Source organism: Melanotaenia boesemani, chromosome 18 (genome assembly GCF_017639745.1).
Source record: "Melanotaenia boesemani isolate fMelBoe1 chromosome 18, fMelBoe1.pri, whole genome shotgun sequence".
NCBI classification, from domain to species: Eukaryota; Metazoa; Chordata; class Actinopteri; order Atheriniformes; family Melanotaeniidae; genus Melanotaenia; species Melanotaenia boesemani.
The window spans coordinates 18,209,584-18,231,206 of record NC_055699.1 but is presented as its reverse complement, the minus strand read 5'-3'; the positions used below and the strand labels follow the sequence as shown (position 1 = coordinate 18,231,206).

General features: G+C 38.6%; 1 protein-coding gene across 1 annotated transcript; it reads left to right on the top strand.

Moving 5' to 3' along the window:
• Positions 1 to 685: 685 nt before the first annotated feature.
• Positions 686 to 18,885, top strand: zgc:101569 (uncharacterized protein LOC449822 homolog). Its single transcript, XM_041968952.1, has 7 exons — positions 686 to 1,023; positions 2,506 to 2,676; positions 5,180 to 5,277; positions 5,982 to 6,126; positions 15,401 to 15,550; positions 16,493 to 16,608; positions 17,702 to 18,885. The coding sequence occupies exons 1-7, from the start codon at positions 882 to 884 to the stop codon at positions 17,807 to 17,809; spliced, it is 930 nt and encodes a 309-aa protein (XP_041824886.1). The 5' UTR covers positions 686 to 881; the 3' UTR covers positions 17,810 to 18,885.
• The last annotated feature ends 2,738 nt before the right edge of the window (positions 18,886 to 21,623 follow it).

Genomic DNA, 21,623 nt, shown 5'->3' with positions numbered 1-21,623 from the left:
TAAGTACTAGAATAGTCAAATGACATCATGATTTTTTTATTTATTTATTTTTTTATGTGAAACAAGTGTTTCCACCACAATGTTCCGTGTGGCTCCAAGTCAGGTAAGTTTGGACTTTTTCATTCAATACAAAATATACATTTGTATTAGTATTAGTATGTTTTTTTTTTTTGTTTGTTTGTTTTTTTAGTTTTTGGAATTTGTTATTTGTTTTCCTGATCTTTCATTTTATTTGTTACATATGGGGACATTCTCTGAAATTTAAGTAAAAAGTAAAAAGCAAAACAAACAAAAACAAAAAGTGAATTACATCTAGAATTTGACCAGATTTCCAACCTGCTTTTTTTTTTTTAAATTTCAGGATTCAAGAGGTTTGGAAACCAGATGTTTAAACCTTAATGATGTGTTGTATCTGAAATAATAAAAATCTAAACCTTGAAAGTAAATTTAAAAACAACTTTCATATGACTATAGCTTATAGTGGAGTGGAATTATAATGGATCAAATTAGAATATACGAAATGTGTATATATAAGGAGATTATTTTTGGAAAAGAACAAAAAATGAAAGCGTTAAATGCGGGAGAAACAGTGGACTTAACAGGGTAAATGTCGCCCCTTGCTGTTTGTTTCAGTTTTTACTACTGCAGTGCATAACGTCTGTCTTCCCAGAACCTTGTGAAGTTTGTTTTAGTTTCTGACGGGAAGTTTAAAAGTGTTGCACCTTCCTAGCAAACTTGTTTTGAGTATTTTACGGTTTACCACTTTGTTTCCAAACAGGCTAAATGGGGTTTTTATTTTATTTTTTAATGCATTAGTGAGCACTTACATTTCCAATTCCTTCCCGAGCTCGAGCTTCTGGGTCTAAAAACGGACGTTAGCTATGGCGCTAAAACGTTTACGAACGTTGAAACCCGTTTTCGACACTATTTATCAAGGTGGGACATTTCGAAAGTACCAAGGAACAACTTCGATTTTGGCAAAATCTTACAGCGTCTCAACTGGAGGTGAAGATGACAAGACAGGTAAAAGAGTGGGACAGGCGTGAGTTTGTAATGACACATTATGGGCGGTAGGAGGCAGCAGAGACAGCCACAGTGTCTCACACCAGCACATCGGCTGCAATTAAATTAATGTAACATATCAATAACAGCTGCATTTACCATAAACAAGCAAAGATTATCAAATCTAGGCTCCCCCGAGGTGCAACCCAAAACATTTAAGAGAATGCAACAACAGAAAATACAACAAGCCCCCCCGAAAATCACTAAATTCATATAAACAATGAATAAATAATATTACAAAATATTACAAAACCACATCAACACTTAAATGCTAACATTTCACAAAGCAGTATTTCATAACACACAAAAAGGGTCAAAAAGATTAAATTTTTTATTTCGGGACACAGAACATAAACAACTGGGTTGTAATTAATAACACTGAACAGCGCTTCAGGCCATTAAATATTCCAGTGACTGCATGAACAGTACCAGGGTCACAACAATAAGTATCTCCAGACCCAGTTGTAGCTTTCCAACAATTGGATAATAAATTGTATGTAAAAAAAACAAACAAAAAAAAGTTTTACTCAGACAAGGCTCCCTGATTTGACTGATAGAAGTAAAGTAAGAGAAGTTTTTAAACATTACATTTTCTTTTTGATGTCCAAATTTGAGGATCTGTCAGTGCCAAAACAAAAGGAGGCACCTGCCTGCTTAGTATTATAAACATCAAATGTTTATGTTTGCAGCTGCATGCCTGGCTGCCTGTATGCAGTAGTTTAAATCATGTTAGCTAAAGGAGACCAAGATAGTGCTGTTAGTATTAATGCTATTCCAGAGGAGACTTGCAAACAGCTTGATAGCAACCATTAAATCTATTTGCTTGCTGTTATAGCAAACACTGGATTTTTCTTTGAAAAGAGCTTTGAAAAATTTTGCAGCACTTCAGCTTTAGAATGTTACCGAAATAAAACCGAAAGAGACTTGACACAGTGGTAGTTAAGAAGTGATTCACTTCACTGGAACTGCACCAGCGTTTAATTATTTGTTTGAGGTGTAGCAAAGTAGAAGGCACACCTGAGACAAATTGCCTTTGCTTTTCATCCCTCACTGGTTTTGCTTTAGGAGTCTGTTTTCCTCAGAATAGCCAAATGCACCCAGAAGCTTTGTTTTCCTGGCTCCTCTCTCTTGGATGCAGTTGTCGCTGGGTGTGGTTGACAGACGGATTCCCTGAGATGAACCTAAACAATGTCAGGTCAACTGCCTGCTGCAACCTCAAACCACAATCTGCGGTGCATTCGCACTGCAAGAGCTGAGGCCCTCACCTCAACCCAGATGATCTCCTCTAGTTTCCCATTCCCTGCCATTTTTTGTATCAAATCTAGCCAGATCATTTACATTCTGCACCTCTGTCACTCCTCCTGTGATGCTTTATTCTCCTTCCTAAACGCTGTGGCATGCATTGGCTTCCATCTGTGCATCTTCCTTATTCTCTGTCATTAGTTGTAGGTCAGACTGTGGTCTCAGAGCGAAAGGGATGCGTAGTTACTGTGGCTATAAACCGTCCAGAGGTACGTAACGCGGTGAACCAGGAGACAGCGAGACGTCTGCTGGAGGAGCTACAGGCCTTTGACAGTGACCCAGACTTGAACGTGGCTGTCCTGCATGGAAAAGGTAAGAGAATTATGAGAATGGATGAATGAAAACAAGCTTTTTACTGTTTTCCAGGATAGCTGCTTTATTTCAGGAAGATGTTTAGTCTGAGGCTTAAATCATCTATCGTGAAACTAATTACCTGCAGCAGGTTTGCTCTTAGACTCTTAGCACATATCAGAGAAAAAAAAACATTTCACCTTAACTTGTTAGTTCGAAAGTTCAATTACTACACTGCAAAATATAGCTATCTTAAAATGAGTAAAAAGAAAACAATTAAATTGAAAAGATTCAGACTATAATCAAGTGAATATAATCTCCCAGTGCAGTAAGAAAATTACCCTTTTGTAAGATTTTATGAAAAAAGAAAAATATCTAGACTTTAGACAAATGAGAAGCATCTTCAAACAAGTTGTAAAACACTAATTTCAAGTCCATTATTAAGTAATGAAAACCCTCAAAACTAGCCTGTCAGTGCTTCAGTGTGTGGTTTCTTTCTCACTTTGAGAGAAAAGATCTTAAAACAAGAGTTATATAAATATCCAGTCCTTCCTCCTCAAAGTGTGTAGATTTTAGCAAGATACTGAGGAGACCAGACAAATGCCTGTGCAGTAAAAACACACATGCACACACACCTGTGTAGTGGCCTGTACTGTGTCAGCCACCCAAGACCAGAACCATGTCACAATCCTAATGCTTCTAAAAATAATCCTCACACACTGAATGAACCCTTTCCCACAGTGGAAATACTGTCATCAGCTTGGATCAGCCTGTCTGCTGTATGAGGTGCATTGTGGCCTCAAAGTATATACTTTGGTGCTTTAGGGGTTGGAGCCACTCCACATTATGGTTCTGGATACTTCTCTCAGCCCTGAACTGAGAACAGTGTGTTAGAGAGTAATTTGCTTGCCTTAAATGGGTTAGCAATTAGCAGCACAGTAGGTAGTTTGAGCAAAAGTGGCTCCTCCGCGATTCCCACAATTCCTGTAATGGAAATTTAATCATCCCGGCACACATTCCTGTCAGCAGGTTGTCCTCTGCTGCTGCTCCGGCAAAACAGGACGACTGACCCTCCGAGGTGATTAGCAGTGTGTCAGTGCTGTGAGATGACGAGCAGAGTGGGTTCCAGTGTGGATGTAATGTTTCTGCTAACATAAGGAATCCATTTTGTTCAAATTAGCACCAACACAATCACTCTCTCAGCTCTCGTTTTTCAGTGCCAGCTTTTTTTTTGTTTTTTTACTTTTAAAATGAAAAGTAATTGCTTTCAGCAGGTTTTGAATTTGCAAAGGATTCAGATTTATGTCTTGTGTTTTTGGTCAGATATAACATAGACCCAACTGTGTCACAGTGGACACCTTCAAGGTTTATATACCTCACCGGTAAAGATGTATTTTTATTTTAATAAGATTTGTGTAAGAGATGATGCAAAGTTGCTGTTTTAGATTCTTTATGAAACTTGCTTTGAGGTAAATGCATCCCATTTTGACTTGACCTGGCAGTCTGAGGTGTTTCCAGCTGTAATGAGTCAAACTGATCTGGATGTCTTAAAACGGTGCTTCCCAATATTTTGACTCGTGCTCAGTGACCCAAATACACGATCGTTTTGAATTACACAAACCATAAATAACCAGCAGTATATAATGGTTTATGTTCTTCAAGGATACAGAAAGCACAGCAACAATAGTTCTTTGTAGCAGAGTGAGGTGAGTACACAGCCAAATGCTGCTTATTTTCTAGTATTTAGATATTTTTCTAGTGTTTCTGTATGTTTAGCATTGGTTGTTTAATGTAAGAAATTAGTTACGCTTCAGATATATTCAGTTATATCTTACCGCTATTTATTTTATTATTTTTTTATTGTAATTAATTTTATTTGATTTATTGTATTCACTAATTTAATTTATTGTAATATTAGTACAATTTTTTTTTTTTCTCAGTGCTCACATTAGAAGTAAATAATAAATCTCCAGCTTGTACTCATTACCTCTTATAAGGACTAAAAGGATTAGGTTCCTCTGTTGCATCTCTGTTCCCATAAACACCAGGACACACAGTGTTTCTGTAATTGCTCCGCACTGACCCGCAGCTGAAATCAAAGTTCCTAGTTGATGGGTGTTGCTGGCACATGTCTTCATTACGATCATTTTCATTGCTATTACATTACAGAGAGAAGAGGGTTTTATGGGTCCCTGCCTGAAACTGTGACATAGTGCTTGTTTGCCTCTTGGGCATTGTTGTAATTACCACATGAATCCAGTGTAAGAGGCTGTGGTTGCTCCTCTATTAATGAGAGTATGGTGGATGTGAGCGCATGCATGGTCAGTGCCTTTGCATTGAATTTAGGTTCTTCAGAGAAAAGAAGCATTTCTGTTCCAGCGAGCCAAAAGAAATAAAACTGCAATCCGCACAGAAGCCCCCCCCCCCCCCCCCCCCCCTTTTTTTTTTATTTTAATCTTCATCATTTTTTCTTCCTCTCTGACTTTTCAATTGCCATACTTTGGAATTTTGTGGTCTCTTCCAGGAGGGAATTTCTGCGCTGGTTATGATCTGAAGATGCTGGCCAATCAAAAAGCCCCTCTTAAATTGGAGCAAGATGTCACCAAGGGTCCAGGTCCAATGGTGAGCATTGCTCGGGTTACGATTGTGTGTGTATGAGGTTTATATCTACATCTCCTTGTGATGTTATGGAAAGCTACAGGTTTCCACTGAATATGAAACCAGAAAATATGACCAGTAATAATTGTGTATACTTTTGAATATTCAAGAAGACATGTGGTGAAGATTTTGTTTTAGAAAGTGACGCTGGATCATAGGAATGCCTCAATAACTCCAGTTGTGTATGTGTGCTGTACATGAGCAGAAAGTCCTGGCTTGTGGAGCTCTCCTGTTGCTTGAGAAAGAGGCAGAATTATAACAAGAATGATGTACTGTAAGCTATAAAAGCTTCAGCTTCCATAAAATCTGTTTGGATTGCATGTAAAGTCTTTGGGGTTAAGTGGACCTCCTCTGCAGAAAATGATAGCATTGTACCTCATGCAGAATACACAGTGCTTCGTTTGTTCAGCTACAGCCAAATTTTGGATAATTTCTTACTCTTTTGTTTGACAGTCTGAGAAATGAATTAGAAAATGAAATCTGGAACATTTTAGTGGATAAACGCAGCAGCATGAAAAAGGTAGAAAATATACCGGCTTTGTTTTGAGAATGTTTGTGCCTTGTTTTCACTGTTTATTTCTTGCACAGGGACTGTAAGTCATTTGGCTTAACATCCAGCGTAAGTGCGTTTGTATGTTTGGGTTTACTGATCCAGCTGTTTCCTCCAGGGTCCGTCCCGCTTGCAGCTGTCCAAGCCACTGATAGCAGCAGTGAGCGGCTTTGCTGTGGCCGGAGGGCTGGAGCTGGCTTTGCTGGCAGATCTGAGGGTGGTGGAGGAGAGCGCTGTCATGGGAGTCTTCTGCCGCAGGTTTGGTACGTCTGACACCTCACGATGCTGCTGTAATACGCTGTGTGGTTCTGTCATGGACCGTGCAGACAGGGGATTAGAAAATACTTTATTAAAAGTAATTATAACATTAATAATAATCAAAATTTCTGCCATAGTAACCTTTGGGTCCATAAAAGAGGGCAACAAAACAAACAAGAAAGACAAGCACTGACCAACCGAACTGTGACACGAGGGAAATGCATACAGGGAAAATAAACTAACTTCTTAAATAAGCTACAATCATAAGTCTCCCAGTCAAAGAGAAAACAAAAAGAAAACAGAAAAATCTAAACCCTTCCCACACTGCCTGAAGCACTTACATTGGGCATCAACCTTATTAAGCAGGCAGCTGGGACTCCTTTCATTGGCCAGGCAACATCAGCAGCTAGTAACTGTATCGTCCAGGTAGTGGCAGCTCAAAATAAAATATAATCACTTCATGTAAATAAATTATTTAACTGCAGCAAAAGTGACAGAAAAAGTTAAATAATGTGTGTATTGTCAAAATGAGCTAATCCAGTACTAGCAAGGTGTATCAAATAAAGAGGATATAGTATATCTGACTGCTGCTATGTTCATACTACTGCTGCTGCTAGGGACAGATGTTAAGTTAGAAATATAAGAATACAATTAAAAAACGTTAAACTCTTCATAAAGCTACAAGCTAGGTGCTGGTTATTGATGCAAATTTCAAATATCTTCTAAAAATACATAAATTTAACCCATTCCCCCAAAAAGTCTGCTCCGATTGGTGAGTGACAATAGCCTGATTAGGAAGTGTTTAATTTAGATGCAGCTTTTTCACATGTTTAACCATTTTCCAGGAAACATGCAAGAGTAAAAAATAAAAAAATAAAAACATTAAGAAAAAAACTTAATTTCTTTTCTCAGGGCGAGTACTGGAGTTTTCAAAGACAAGTGCCATTTGCTCCTGCGTATCCACTTGTTTCCTCTATACACAGAAGGCCAGTTCCTGCCAGGCAGTCATGAGCAAGCAAACTTTGAGATCCAGAATTTCCTCTTCTGAATAACCTACATGCTTTACATAAAAAGAAAAAAGTGTCCTACAAACAGAAGGTTAAAACCAGAGTGCACATTTTTCTGGTTGAAAGATTAGTTTCTTCTTGACTGAAAGGCTCAAAGTTAGGTTTCACTTTCAGTTTTTGGCTGCTTATTTTTCGACTGAGCTTCTGCTGCTCTAGTGCTAGACCCTGTGGTTTTTTAAGGTATTTTGAGCTTTTAGGAGTTCTTACAAAACTTCTTCTTTTTTTTGAGCCTGATATTGCCATATAGGTGCCATATAGCTTACAACAGCTCAAGTAATTCCTTAAATAAGCTGGATTTCAGGGGATTTTAAAGGTGAACATTCAATGTTAAAGTAAAGCTGCAGAATTTCAGGTCAAAACAAAGGGACGTAAAAGTTTAACTTAACTAAAACACCTCAGCAGCTTGTATGGTTCTTTAGATTTGCTGTCCCTCACACTTTTTTATGCACTGTTTTGCACTCAGTGTACATGCGGCTACTTTATTAGGTAAACCTTGCTAGTACTGGGGTGCCCCAGTACTCGCAGGATAAAGCACACGGTGCATTAAGTCTTCTTACCGAAGGTGTAGGTTGTGGCATTTAAAATAATGCTTAGTTGGCACTAAGGGGCCCAAAGTGTGCCAAGGAAATACCCCACACTATTACACCACCACCAGCCTGAACTGTTGATACAAGGCAGGATAGATGTTATTTTCACCAAATTCTGACCCTACCACCTGAATGATGCCACTGAATTAGAGAATCATCAGACCAGGCAAGTTTTTCTTTTATTGTCCAGTTTTGGTGAGTCTGTGTGACATGTAGCCTCACGTTCCTGTTCTTAGCTGACAGGAGTAACAAAGTCACTTAAATCCCTGTTGTTCATTATTCTGATGTTTGCTTTGAATTTCAACAAGTTATCTTGACCATGTCTTCATGTCTAAATGCTTTGAGTTGCTGCCATGTGACTGGCCAATTAGCTATTTTGGTTAACAAACAACTGAACAGATGTGGCTAATAATGTAGCTGGTGAGTGTATGTTTAACAAACTACAAATTTTTTTAGAAATTACACATATATTTGTCCTGTTTAACACTTTTTGGTCATGCAGCTCCATTTGTGTTTTTACTCTGTTACTTATAGAAAAGAAACCATTCTTTTCTTTGCATCAGAGCATACATCATCTGTCTTAATACCAGGAAGTTGACTGTGTTTCTATTTTTCGGTTCTGTTATTATGTTCTCTGTTATCTCCCAGCCTCCTCTTGTTTATATGCGAGGATGGAGTCGTAACGCGATAACACTGGTGACCGTGACCTTTTGGCATCATGGCTAGAGTCTGCCTGGCAGTCTTGATAAGTAGAAGAGGAAACGACCAACTGCCAGGCTTCCACTACAGGGCCAAACATGGCTTACATATTATTTATGTCACAAAAGTTCCGCATAAACAACATTTTCCTTTTTTGGCATGTTGCTGCGTGGTTTGCCCGCTGACTCGGCTATACTTTTAAAGTATGAAGCAGTACTTTAGATCCTCTCCTGTAAACATGTTAAGCCGATCCTGATCCCAGAAAGCCATGGTCCCCTTCGCTCTGTAAAATTGGCCAGTGTTGAACTGTTGCAGCGTCTCTCATTTAGCTCTCACTCCTTAAACCATGCTGCTGAAAGACTTAAAATACAACTATAGTGTTTATAAGTACAGTTTTCTACTATAATTTACTGGCAGTACTAGATTTAGAGGGTAAACATGCAAGGATTATCATCTCAGGCCTGTAATTTCACAGTAGAATATCCTGGCAGTGCCCTCGTCTTTCTGTGTGTATGTCTGTCTTCACAGTAAGACAACAGCACGCTTTGTTAAATCATCAGAGTTGATGTTTTTTTAAATGCTTTTTTTCATATATTTAATTATATAGCTGGTGCTATATATAAAGAACAGAAAGGGGAGACAAATCTTCACCTAAACTACTGAAGAAGGAATTCTGTTAATTTCTTTACTGATTTGATTCATTTTTGTATTTCCTGTTTAAAATACGTTGTCAGCAGGTTTCCCTAGTGTCCTGGTTCACTGATGGTGGATCTTGTAGGCCCTGCAGGTTGTGGGCTCAGCCCGCTGTTGATCAGACTGGTTCTGGTACATCATTAAAGAAGGTGGCACAAAGCAACAGCCTGGACCTTGCAGGGCTTCTTCTTTGTATCAGGGTCAGTATAGTTGTAAGAATTCTTTTGACCAGACTGATCAGATTCTGATCAGAAGAATTCTTACAACTAGACAATAGACAAAATTAATCTAGTCACGCTATCAGGGTCAATAGTTTTAATGCTGCAACTGATCAGCATGTGTCCTCTTCTTGCTTTGACCTTCTGTTTCTATTGACCTTCCATTTGAGAACTTGTGTTATTTCTGCAGAAGATTCTGATGTTGGCTTCCTAGACCTTTGGTAAAATTCCTCTTACCATGGTAGTCTTTGAACCCTCCCACTACTGTCTGATGTAGGACTAATACATTTATCATATGCACCAGAATTTAAAGCCCCACCTAAAAGTATTTGATGTAAATGTTTCAAATAAGCAGATAACAATGCTTTCAATCAATATTTCTTTACCACTATTACCCTTCAGGCTAAAATGAAGAAGACTTATAATGCTGTTGTTGTATTCTCAGCACTTGATTAACAACATATATCTGGAATTGAACAAATTAAAAAAGTCAGTCTTCACTTAGCAACTCTGATGAGTCCAAGGCCTGTACTCAAACCTCTTCCATCAGCTCAAAAGTATGTTTGGAAGGCAGTAAGAGTTGCTGCTGCGGTTTTTGCACATTAAGTTGCACATTTCCTCCCAGTAATTAAATCTCAGTCTTGTCATTGCCTCACATTTTCAGGGCTTTTTTGTCAACACATTTGAGTTGTTTCCTCCAGCTGTGGTTTTTAATTCAGATGTTCATTTAACAGAGTGATTTTTACTTTGACTGTTGGTTCAACATTTTCATAGCTGTTTTCTTCATAGTTTAATCCTGCACAGCCACCATTTTGACCCTTTTCAAGTGTGTATTTGTTGTAGTCAGTATGAAGATTTAAGTAAGGCAATGCTGGAAGGATTAATGGGATGGGACAAGTAGACAACAAGCCAAACTTCCCTTCCCTTTTGCTTCAAACATACTGTTATTCTTATTTAAAGATTCAGTGTCTCTCAGGCATTATTTCCTTTAAATGGTTGAATTCTGAAAACGATTTTTTAGTCGGGCACAGATGGCAGCAGCCCGAGGGAATCCCTGGTGGCTTTGGAGTTGAAAACCTCTCAGAGGCATGCCATGGTGCTCTGATGTGGGCCACCGGCCACCACAAGGATCTGACAGTTTTCTGGCACGTGATTGGCTGCCAAAACCTGTGGCTTCCTGTCTGAGGCCCCTCTGCCCTTCCATGGAGGAAATGAGAGGGAGGAGACGGTTGCATCATAGGAATCTGGTATTAGTGTCAGCTGCTCTTTGAATTTTCAAAGACCTGAATGAAAAACCACAGCGCTTACTAAATTCCCCAACATTATTTTGGCTCTTAAAACTGGAGAAACAAAAAGCTAAAATAAAAAAAGAGCTGGCACAGGAAATGGAACTTAAAATACTACTAATATTTCATTGAAGAATCTAAATCAGGCATAGAGGATGTTCAATGTTATGCTTCTGATATTACACCGTGAAATAGAGATCCTTCCAACAAACACAGAACTAACCTGCAGCATCCTGCAGTCAGTTTCTCTTACCTTTCCCGCCTTGCCAGCTCAGCGTCATGTCTCTGCAGCTGGATGAAGCGTAAAAGAGACGGCGACAAATCTTCAAGTCGAACTGCAGTCCAAAAACTGACATGAAACCAGCCAATCCAAACACCTGCTGAGTGAGTTTGAACCTGAGCGGCATAGCCCACCAGTTACATCACCTTACTTCAAACTCACTCTCTTTCTCAAACTGCTGGATTTTTTTTATCCATGAAGAATGAATGAACGGAGCAGTGGTGCTGGTGGAAAAACAAGGATGTTACAAATGTGTATGGGAATTATTTATGAGTAATTACACAAAGAAACAGAATCTTGTCTTTACATTTCCATCCTAATACAATCTGATCATGGTAACACTTTCATGTGATTTAGCACTTTTAGGAGCTGCTACGCCTTCATTTTCATGGTTCAAGGCCTTATTTTCAGCCTTGGTGGCCTTGTATAATTGTGCTCTGTGCACCAAAGAATACCTTCATATTAAGTTAGGGGCTAAAGCATGAAAACTAGTTAAGTGTGTGGCACTCATTTATGACCCAGCCCAACTGGAGTATTTTCCCAAAATTCCCAGTGAGCATTTCAAAGTGAGCTTCCGATTGAAGGTCTGATCTTTTGCCTCTGTCCGTGTAGTCTGGAGTTATCCGGAAACTGTTAATCCACATCAAACTTAATCGCATTACCCTCATGGGAGGCCATTGTAGTGGGTTTAGCTTTGATGTGGTGGGGATGCCAGCAGTACCAGGAGCAAACAGGAATACCCGAGTGTGTCATGTTTCACAGTGTTCTTGGGTTATGAGTAACTGAGGACCACGTGTCCTCCCATGGGACATGGTACTGAAGTCATGGTAACTTTGTAATGTACATACAGAGTACATGCTTGAAGAAGAAAGTACATCTTCTTTCAGTTCTTAAGTTTTATGTATCAGGACACAGTAAAATATTATGGTCCTTGGAGTATAATGTCGGAAAGTCATGCAGTGCATCTTTAAGGTCCCAACCACAGCATTGGAATCAGACTGAGGTCTGAAATTTGTCTGGACCAGTTTTTAGCCATTCTGTTGTAGATCTGCTGCTGTGTTTGGGATCATCGTCCTGTTGCATGACACAAAATCAGCCAAGCTTTAACAGTGTTTTTATTTATTCATTTTTTTTATTTAAGGATTAGTTTTATTAGGAGATGGAGGGTATGCCTTGACCTCCTGCTTAATAACACCACTGACCAACCTTAAGACTAACCTGGAGGTTTTATTTGATCAGATGCAAGCACTAGCTCTGTCTGCGTACTGCGTCTTTAAGGGATGCAAGATGTGTTTGATCACAGCAGGTGGAAATTTGCTTTGCTAACTTTAAAAGGTTCAGTATTTAAGGAGAGATGAAAATTTATTCTACAGTGTACCACTTTCCTCTTTATCCACTACACAATGAGGATGTCTGTCTTTACACGGGAGTAATTATTTGCCTGTTAGAACATAAAACTGTTTTTATCTTTATTATGTCTCACCTGTCTGTGTCTCCACACGGTTCCTCTGTCTCATGACCTTTTATAGGCATTTTCAGGCTTTTCCATTTGCAAACTAGGGCCAACTGACATGTCCTTTTAACACATGGAGAGATTAGTGTTAATCAATCTGTTAAGAAAGTAACAAACATCTTCATGAATCCGATGGAGGATTTTTGCAAAAAAATTTGTTAGTACAACTTAAGAACAAATTTTAGATTTGTAAAAGGATGTTGATGAGCTAGCTCCACTGTTCCAGAAATGTTGTGGTTTGTTCCAATGACACTTTGCAAACCAAAGCCAAGCTCATTTTTGGGAGAAGAGGCTTTCTCTTCAGCACTTCCAAATAAGCCGTACTCATTCAGCCTTTTTCTTATCTTACTGTCACAAACTTTAACATTTAAAAACCTTTTGAATCATCTATTGTGACTGAAGAAATCACAATAGGAAACATTCAGATAACTTATCCTAAAAAAAAAAAAAGAAAAATCCCAAACACACTGTTAGTTAAGAAGCCAAAGTTTGAATATACAACATTTTGTGATGACTCAAGAAGGATTCAGGATTTAGCAGCTATGTCAGGGTATCTGTGTGTTGTTAGCAGATAAAATACAAGGACTCCTCTTTCCTCTTGACTTCTACACTTTAACACATCCTGTGTTGCAGGAAGCAAAGCACCTCTTCTATCTGGTTATCTAATAATAGGCTTTGCAAACTCATGTTGATCTCTGTGAATAAAAAGCCATATTTTGACAATGGATTTATCTGCTTTCAACAAGAAGGCAGCACTCTTTTCCAAATGTTCGGCTAATAATTGAGCCAAAGATGACAAATCCACTTTTTACTAAAACAACTGATTATCTTGCATCAGGGTTGCTGGCAAATACTTCCTCTTGAGTGAAGTTTTTTTCTAAACCACACACTTTTTTAAAAAAAAAAAAGCTGAAAGCTTCTTCAAGGAACATGACTCTCCTTCATGTGGGACAAAGTACAGGTCTGTCAAAGAGCACACATCAGAGACGGGACTATCAGAGGAAGAGGAGGGTGAAGGGGAGGAGGCGCTGGAGACGGGTGCTAAGGATAAGAAAGAAGATCCTTCCGGTTGCTGATAGCTGTGGTGCCAACAGCAGCACCAAAGACAGACAGACAGACTGGAGGTCAGCCTGCCTCTTTATCTCTTCTTCTTAGAGTCAGGCTTTGTCTTCCTGAGACTCACTTTCTGTTCAACCAGCCTTATGTCTCCGTCACTCACTTTTCTTCCCCTGTCTGCCTTTTCCTGTAATCAATTCCTGGACGTGACATAGAGAAAACCTCCTTGCTTTAATTAAGTTTACTGAGGATTGAGTCACCGGGGACTGTTATATTCAGCTGCCGGGTTTATATGAAAAGCCTCTGAAGGAGCTCGGGTACATCTTGAAATAAAAAATGCTGCAAGAACACCAGTGAACAAGTGATATAGTTTAGTCATGAATAAATGTATTAATGTAGCAAGCACTGAGCTGTTTGTGGCTTGTTCAATACTGAAAGTCTGAGTCGAGTATATTCTCTAAAGCACGCACCTGTGTAGCAGTGATCTGTCATTTTTACATTTGAACTGCAGCTAAAGGAACTCAGCTGTCACAGCTGTGAAGTCAGAATTCTTTCCCTATAATGACTGATGACTGTAAAATTAAGTGAAATCGAGTGTTGCAGATGAAGTAACCCCCCCTTCCCCACACACACACACACGCACATATGCAAATGCATGTGGTCGCACATGCATTTGCACTGATATTCCATGTTTTTTATTTTAATTTATTTAAATGACATGGAAAAAGAGGGTAGCCAACCCCACAAGATGGGAGGCAAAGGCAGCATGATGCTGATGATGTGGGTTATGAAAACATGTTGGACACATGTGCTCTCAATAAGAGGTGGTCAGATAGAATCAGTGATTTGGAGAAACTGGGGAGTTGGGATTGTGGTGTGGAACAGAACAGAAGAAAGTGTGCCAGTTGCAGCTGGTGTACTTTAGAAATTAGGATGGATGCCAGAAGCTCAGTGTACCTTACAGTGTACTCTTTCTCTCACTCTTCCTCCTCTACTTCTAGCTGTCTGGTGGACAGGGTAATAAAGCTTTATATGAATTCGTCTAGTGAGACTGAGAATAAAATGGTGAATTTTCATATCCTTATGTCGAGAAAGTAGAGATAAAGTTGAGAAATGTGTCAGAATGGCTCCACTAACAGATGTAGACTGTGTTATTCCCAATAGAATATAATTTTAATTTTAATTATTTATAATAAATAAAAACAAAGTTAAATGAATGAATGTAAAATGTGCAAAATAATAGTAGTTGTTTCTATTTCCTTTCATTAGAAGTACTTCACTTTCCTTTAACCTTGCACAAGTCGGTTTATTGATTACAGGCAAATATATTCTGGACATGTTTTGCAAAGGAACACAAAGTTCAAAATATGGCAGAGCTGTAGTACACAGACTATTTTTGTATCTTAGAGATTTCCTGTGATGATTTTAGACTCATTTTAGATACTGATGAAGACATAAGCTGAGGTGAAAGCCCAGAGCCTAAAAAAGAAAGAGGGGTCCAACACAGGTGGTTTGTCCTTAAAGCTACCAGGACAAAGAAGTGGACAAACCAAAATAAATCCACCATAAAAAAAAAAATAAAAAAGTTGCGCACAGTTTAAAAAATTTGCAAACAGATGAGAACTATAAAACCGAAAATAGATTAAAACAAATGATATATACGGAGGTCATTGGGGACTACCCTCAGACCATCTGGATCCGGTTTTTTATCGGTTCCCAGAGTCAGAACCAGACATGGAGAAGCTGCACTCAGTTTCTATGTTCGACATGTCTGGAACAAACTCCCAGAAAGCAAAGCGAAAGGACATAAACATAATGGAGGTTGCATTAGATATTTTTGATGCACTGCAATGAATTTCAAAATGTTTTTTTTTTTCTAGGGGTTCCCCTGATTGATGGAGGCACGGTGCGTCTCCCACGTCTCATTGGCCTATCAAGAGCGCTTGACCTGATTCTGACAGGACGACCAATCGGAGCACAGGAAGCTCTCGTCTATGGACTGGCCAATAGAGTTGTTCCTGATGGCCAAGGTATAAAAGTTGTTTTGGATTAGTTTATGCCTTTTGATCAAGATATAAGTTACTTTTGGACCCTTTTGACTCATTTGAAATTCACACCATTATTCTGAAAGTCAGAGCCAAACATTTTAGCTCAGCATGGTCTAAACTGACCTAGTATTGTTGTTTTGCCAGCATGCAGAACAAATTGTTATCTACTATCATATAGACGCCGAGTCCTGGGATCTGTTTTCATTCAGGGAACTTTTTATTTCTTTTGGTAAGGAACACTCTTGCAAAAAAAAAACAAAACAGACTGAATCATAACTAATGTAAATTTGTTCCAGTGAATCTGTTCTCTTTATTTACTTCACTACAGTGCATCTATTACTCATCATTAGCACTGTCTGCTTCTGAAGATTAAGCTAGCACAAATCTCCATGTGCCGTTTTCCTTGTTACAGTAGTACAGGAAAGATCTCGCACAGTTAATGGCTCCATGTGTTCTCCACAGCTCAATCACGTCTGATTTCCCCTCCTCCCTCCTTAGTTTAATTCTTTTAGGAAGTTTTTCTTCCCACAGTTGGTCCACAGCCTAATTGCCTCTCTGAAGGATGACCACTTAGTCTAAGTTTAACATCAGAGCGAAGGAAAAAAGTAGCAGCTCCTAAACACACAAAGAAGGCATCAAAGTGTATCATCAGAATGGGGGTTTGTGTTTCCATAGGACTGATCTGGACTCAGTCCAGTGCTTTTTTGTGGGAGGCAGAGTGGTAGAAAGCTTAGAATCCCAGCAGCAGCCATTAAAGAACCATCAATTTTCTAAATATAGAAAAGGAAAATGGAGACAGTAAGAGACCAGAGGTGTGTGTGTGTGTGTGTGCGCATTTTCTGTCTTATGAATGACCAGGTTTGTGTGTTCTGAGTTTAAATCTTTTATGACGCAATGTTGACTGGCTTTCTGCTGCAACCACAGCTTTACAGACAGCTGTGGAGCTGGCAGAGCAGATCAGCGCCTTTCCTCAGCAGTGTCTGCGGGCAGACCGCTTGTCAGCCATGTACAGCTGCTACGATGCGCCCTCTTTCACACAGGTATACTCACTTTAACACTGCCACATGCTATCTATGGATCTATGGTACCAGCGCGTCTAGTTCATTGATTATCTGGCCTTTTGATTGACCTTTGTTGAAGTGCTTTGGGGTGCATTTCGCAATCACACAGATCTGTTTTTATTAGCTGTGTAACAATCCATAGAGCAGCATTGATTCATTGCCTGATCCATTAGCATCAGTTCTAAAAGTATTGATCAAACATGGATACGGTAATCATTTGGAAATGTTTAAGAAAGAAAATATGGGATTCTTTACACTTTTTATGTTTTGATATGAATAGAAGTAATTGTGATATCATCTCATATCAATAGTTGTCTCCTGAATAATCCAATCAAAATCTTGAAGCAGGATTTGTAATATCAGAAAACATTGGATTGTTTTCTATTCAATCAATATCATGATTAACTCTGAGATTTACCTACATCTTTAGTTTTATTGACCAATCAGTGGACAAATGGCTTCAAATAATTTCAGATTTGTTCCAGATAGATTTCAACTCTGCCACGTGTCCTAGCTGCTTTACACATGAAGCTGCCTTTAGATACAGATTGCTGTAGCAACAAATGTGATGAATTAAGTGTCTCTACGCAGAAAATTACACTTTATTTTTACTAAACACAAGTAAAATGACTGGTCTAAACATAGTTAACAGCATACACATACAGTGAGGAAAATAAGTATTTGAACACCCTGCTATTTTGCAAGTACTCCCACTTAGAAATCATGCAGGGGTCTGAAATTTGCATGTCCACTGTGAGAGACATAATCTAAACAAAACAATCCTGAAATCACAGTGTATGATTTTTTAACAATTTATTTGTATGATACAGCTGCAAATAAGTATTTGAACACCTGAGAAAATCAATGTTAATATTTGGTACAGTAGCCTTTGTTTGCAATTGCAGAGGTCAAACGTTTCCTGTGGTTTTTCACCTGGTTTGCACACACTGCAGGAGGGATTTTGATTTCTACTTAATGCACCACAAAAAGTATCTAAAGTGTTTATTAGAGTTGAAGTCATTCAGACTTGGTTTGTTAAGTTTGTTGGAGTAATGTTTCTTGTTCTGTTCAGGCCATGCAGTATGAATTTGATCATGGAGTTCCTGTCATCCAAGTAGAAGCCATCACTGGAGCATCCAGATTTACTTCTGGAGAAGGAAGAGGAGGAAGATTCTCATAAGATTTATCTATCAAAGACCTTTGAAAAGTCTGATTTCAGGTGAACTAACACATCTTGCTGCACACATACTATGTTGTTGTGGGTTGTGCTTGTAGGCTATGATATATGATATGCCATTAGCAGATACGTCAGACTTTCTTGTAATTGTTTAAACTGGTTTTGAACAATAGTTCACCAGCTTTTTTGAAGAGTTTCTCTGGATATTGGCTGCTTTTTCACTTTATCTTCTCTGTTAAACCACTTTTATCTCACCTATGAAACATTCAAGCATGAAAAAGGCTTCTCACTTAAGGATTTAACCGGCGTTGTGTCGACACTTCACAAAAAGCTTAGTAAAGATCTTATTTTAAACTGGATATTTAGGTTCTTTGTTACCAGCAGCTTGTTTCAAAGACATCATTTGTTCCCATATGTTTTCTTGCATCTACTGCGAACGCCATGTTTAAAAAGGACAAAAAAATGGTATTTTTGCAAAAACAAGGTGATTCCTAAAGAGCTATTAGCTGAAAACCTGGCATGTTTTAGCATGGAGTGCCATTTGTTCTGAAAATACTTAAGGAAACTGGACAAGTGAAAGATGTGTCTACACCAGATGGAGGCTATTTGAAAGTGATCCCCTTAAGAAATGGGAACAAACCCAGCAAAGACCTGACACAGGACCTGAGAGATGCATTTGGACCTGCAGTTGATTCATCTACTGTTGGCCAAAACCTCGTGAGAAATGGTCTTCTTGGGGGGGTGGCTGTCAAGAAGCCATTAAGGAAGAGAAACAGGGAGAAAAGGCTGAGGTGAGCCAAATGACACAGGAACTGGACTTAAAATCTGTAGCTGCAGGTCTTATGGAGTGATAAATCCTACCCGGAGCCTGGATCTAAACGTGAAGCAGTGACGGATCATCTGGTCAGAGAACAGAAACAAAGGCTCCCAATACATCAAGAAATGAGGAATGGGTCAAGACTGCTGCACATCATTATATAAAACACAATAAAATTGTTTTACATCACTGTGAATCCTCAGTGTGCAGTTGTTTTTCTGCAAACTCCATATTTTATCAGTCAATGTTTTCAGTGTGTAAAACTAATCTAACAGAAAAGGCTTGAAGTCTAAACTGCCTGCATACACACGTGTTCATGCATGCGGACGTTTGTGTGAACTCTGTGACCTTTTAATTGCCTTGAATAAAAAAATGTCTCTTCTGCAGGAAGAACTAAAGCCAAAAAATACAGAGGTGGGTGTGTGTGTGTGCATGTGTGTGACGGTAAAACAGATACAGATGGACAAAGACCTCATTAGGTCTAAGAGGTGTCCTGTCTAGACAGTGTGATGACAGGACACAGAGCTTCTGTTTAATGTTTCCTCCTCCCTCTGCTTCCAATCCACCAAACACACACACACACATCACCTGCTCTTCCTCAGGGGATGCACACTTACACACACACACAAATATGCAATAATATAGATGTCAAATAAATATAGAAATATTCAAGTGCCTTTTAAGTTGCCGTCAGCCTGTGCAGCTTGTTTATCTGGATTGTTGTGACAGCATTTGAGAGCATCAGGGTAGAGTTTGTTTAATATGTCACATGTCCAAGATTAATGGGCCGTGAAGTGTTTAATGTAGATCTCATGCTGTTTATTACCAAGACTGACTCGCACTGTAAGAGATGATAGAAATGACCCTCTCCTTCCAGGATTTTTTTAATCTGTGTTCAGCTCTACAGCCAAAAAAGCATCTTGAAAATCTTTACTGCTCACAAAATCCTTTCTGGCAAAATAATTCATTTCTGCCTCTAGCTCAGCATCACCACTGAATTCGTACTATAAATCAAGGAACAAGCTTTCTTTTAAATAAATGGAAACATGGCTTCCAAGAAGACTGATAAATAGCTTTCATGAGAGGGCGGCTTCTGTCAGCCCTGAACAGCGACTTCAGCTCAGGTTTTGTTATTTTAGGGTCCATCACTTCTCTCAAACACACGTTTAGTCACTCTCATACTTTAGTCTCAAAAGAAATATTATTTCTGCTTTGAATATCTAAAAATATCTGCCCTAGAAAATAATTTCTTATTATATAAAATAAGAATTTTTGCCATTGTAGGGATTTTGTTGGTGTGCATGGAGGTCAAATGAGTGGTATTTAGTCTGAGAGCTGCCCTGCAGTGATTGTGTGTGTGTGCGTGGTGGTAGTGGTGATGGTGTGTGTAGCTTTGATGCTACTTCTCACTCTTCACATACAGATAAGATAGGCTCTGGCAGCAGCACTAGCAGACGCAGAGAGATATGGACACCTTTGGGTCTTATCATCAGGACCATCGTAGTCTGAAGGCACCAAGGAGACATAACACAGGGTAGGGTGAAAGGAATGATGGGAGGAAAAGAGAAGTGGGAGGGGACAATGGATGCAAAAAGGAAAAATAGTCTTCACATGGAGGATTCCTTAGCTCTGGTATTTTAAGTACTAATTAAATGATATTCTTTAAAATAATAATTTAAATAAAACTGGATTTTTCTTTTTTTTTTATTAAATTAAATTCCTGAGGGGAAATTGCAATAAAAAGTTAAATATATAAATGTAATTATTTTTAATATTGACAGATTTGTTGAATACAGGCTGTCCAGATTTTTTCTTTCTTTCTTTTTTTCGTTTGGTTTTGGTGAAAGCATCCAGTCTCAGCTTTAATTTAAGTATATTTGGAAGTCATAACAGGTCATATTTAACTCGGAATATAGCAAGTAGTTGATGATAGAAATGACAAAGGAAACGCTTAAAAAGAAGAAACTTATTAATAATAAACAGGGAACGTATTCAGACTCAAAGCTCACCTGGCAAACAATGCAACTAGCTTTTATAGATGACTAAACTGGTAACTGGAGCAACAGCGTAAATGCATCAAACCCCATCAGATAACATGTCATCATAAAGCAGGATCTTAAACATCAAACCACAGAGCCCTCAAGAGTTAAAAAGTAGAATTTCCAAGACTGTTTGAGTTAGTCACCTGATATCAATCTGAGCTGCATTCCTTCTGCAAAGACAAAGGCAGAGACCCCACAGTAAAACAGAGCTGAAGGTGTGTTTTTAAAGCCTATGAAAGCATCAGTGGAAGATAAAGAGTACCTTTTGATCTCTTTGGGTTGACATTTTCAGACAATCATTAAAGGAATATTTTTGATTTTTTTTTAGGTTTGTGCAACGTTCTAATTGTCCCAGGGCCGATGGGCAAGCAAAGCTAATGTTACTGGAGTATTTATGAGTTAATGTTCTAGTGCAAAGAAACATGAAGATTAAGAGTATTTCTCCATAGCTTTCAAACTATGAACAACCCTACAAGCTTCAGTTTGCCACAATTTCAATATCATCAGGTTAAAACAGAGTGTTTTAGTGATAGAAAGCAAAGTTTGCAAAAGAAACAACAGGAAGTATTGGGGTGAAGAAATAAATGAAAGAACAATGGCGCCCACATCTAAAGTAAAACTCTCCTAAAAGATTTTGTGTAATTATGTCAAGTTATAGTTATCCTGGTTCCACCAACAGCCCATAGCAGGAATATTAAAGGTAAATTAGTTTTTTTTTTTTTACAAAAACTAATATACATTATTTAATTTTACTTCATGCATATGTGTCCAGTTACCCCTGAACACCAACATTTGGTGCACAGAGGGCTGCAGGTCCCATCCAGTTCTTTTAGAAGCACATATACATGTAGAGGTCAGCATATCACAAACTCCTGGTATTGAAAAATAATTTGGCCACTATTACTCTGGTTTGAACACATCTCCACAGATGTTTTTTATTGTGGTTTCAGATCATCCG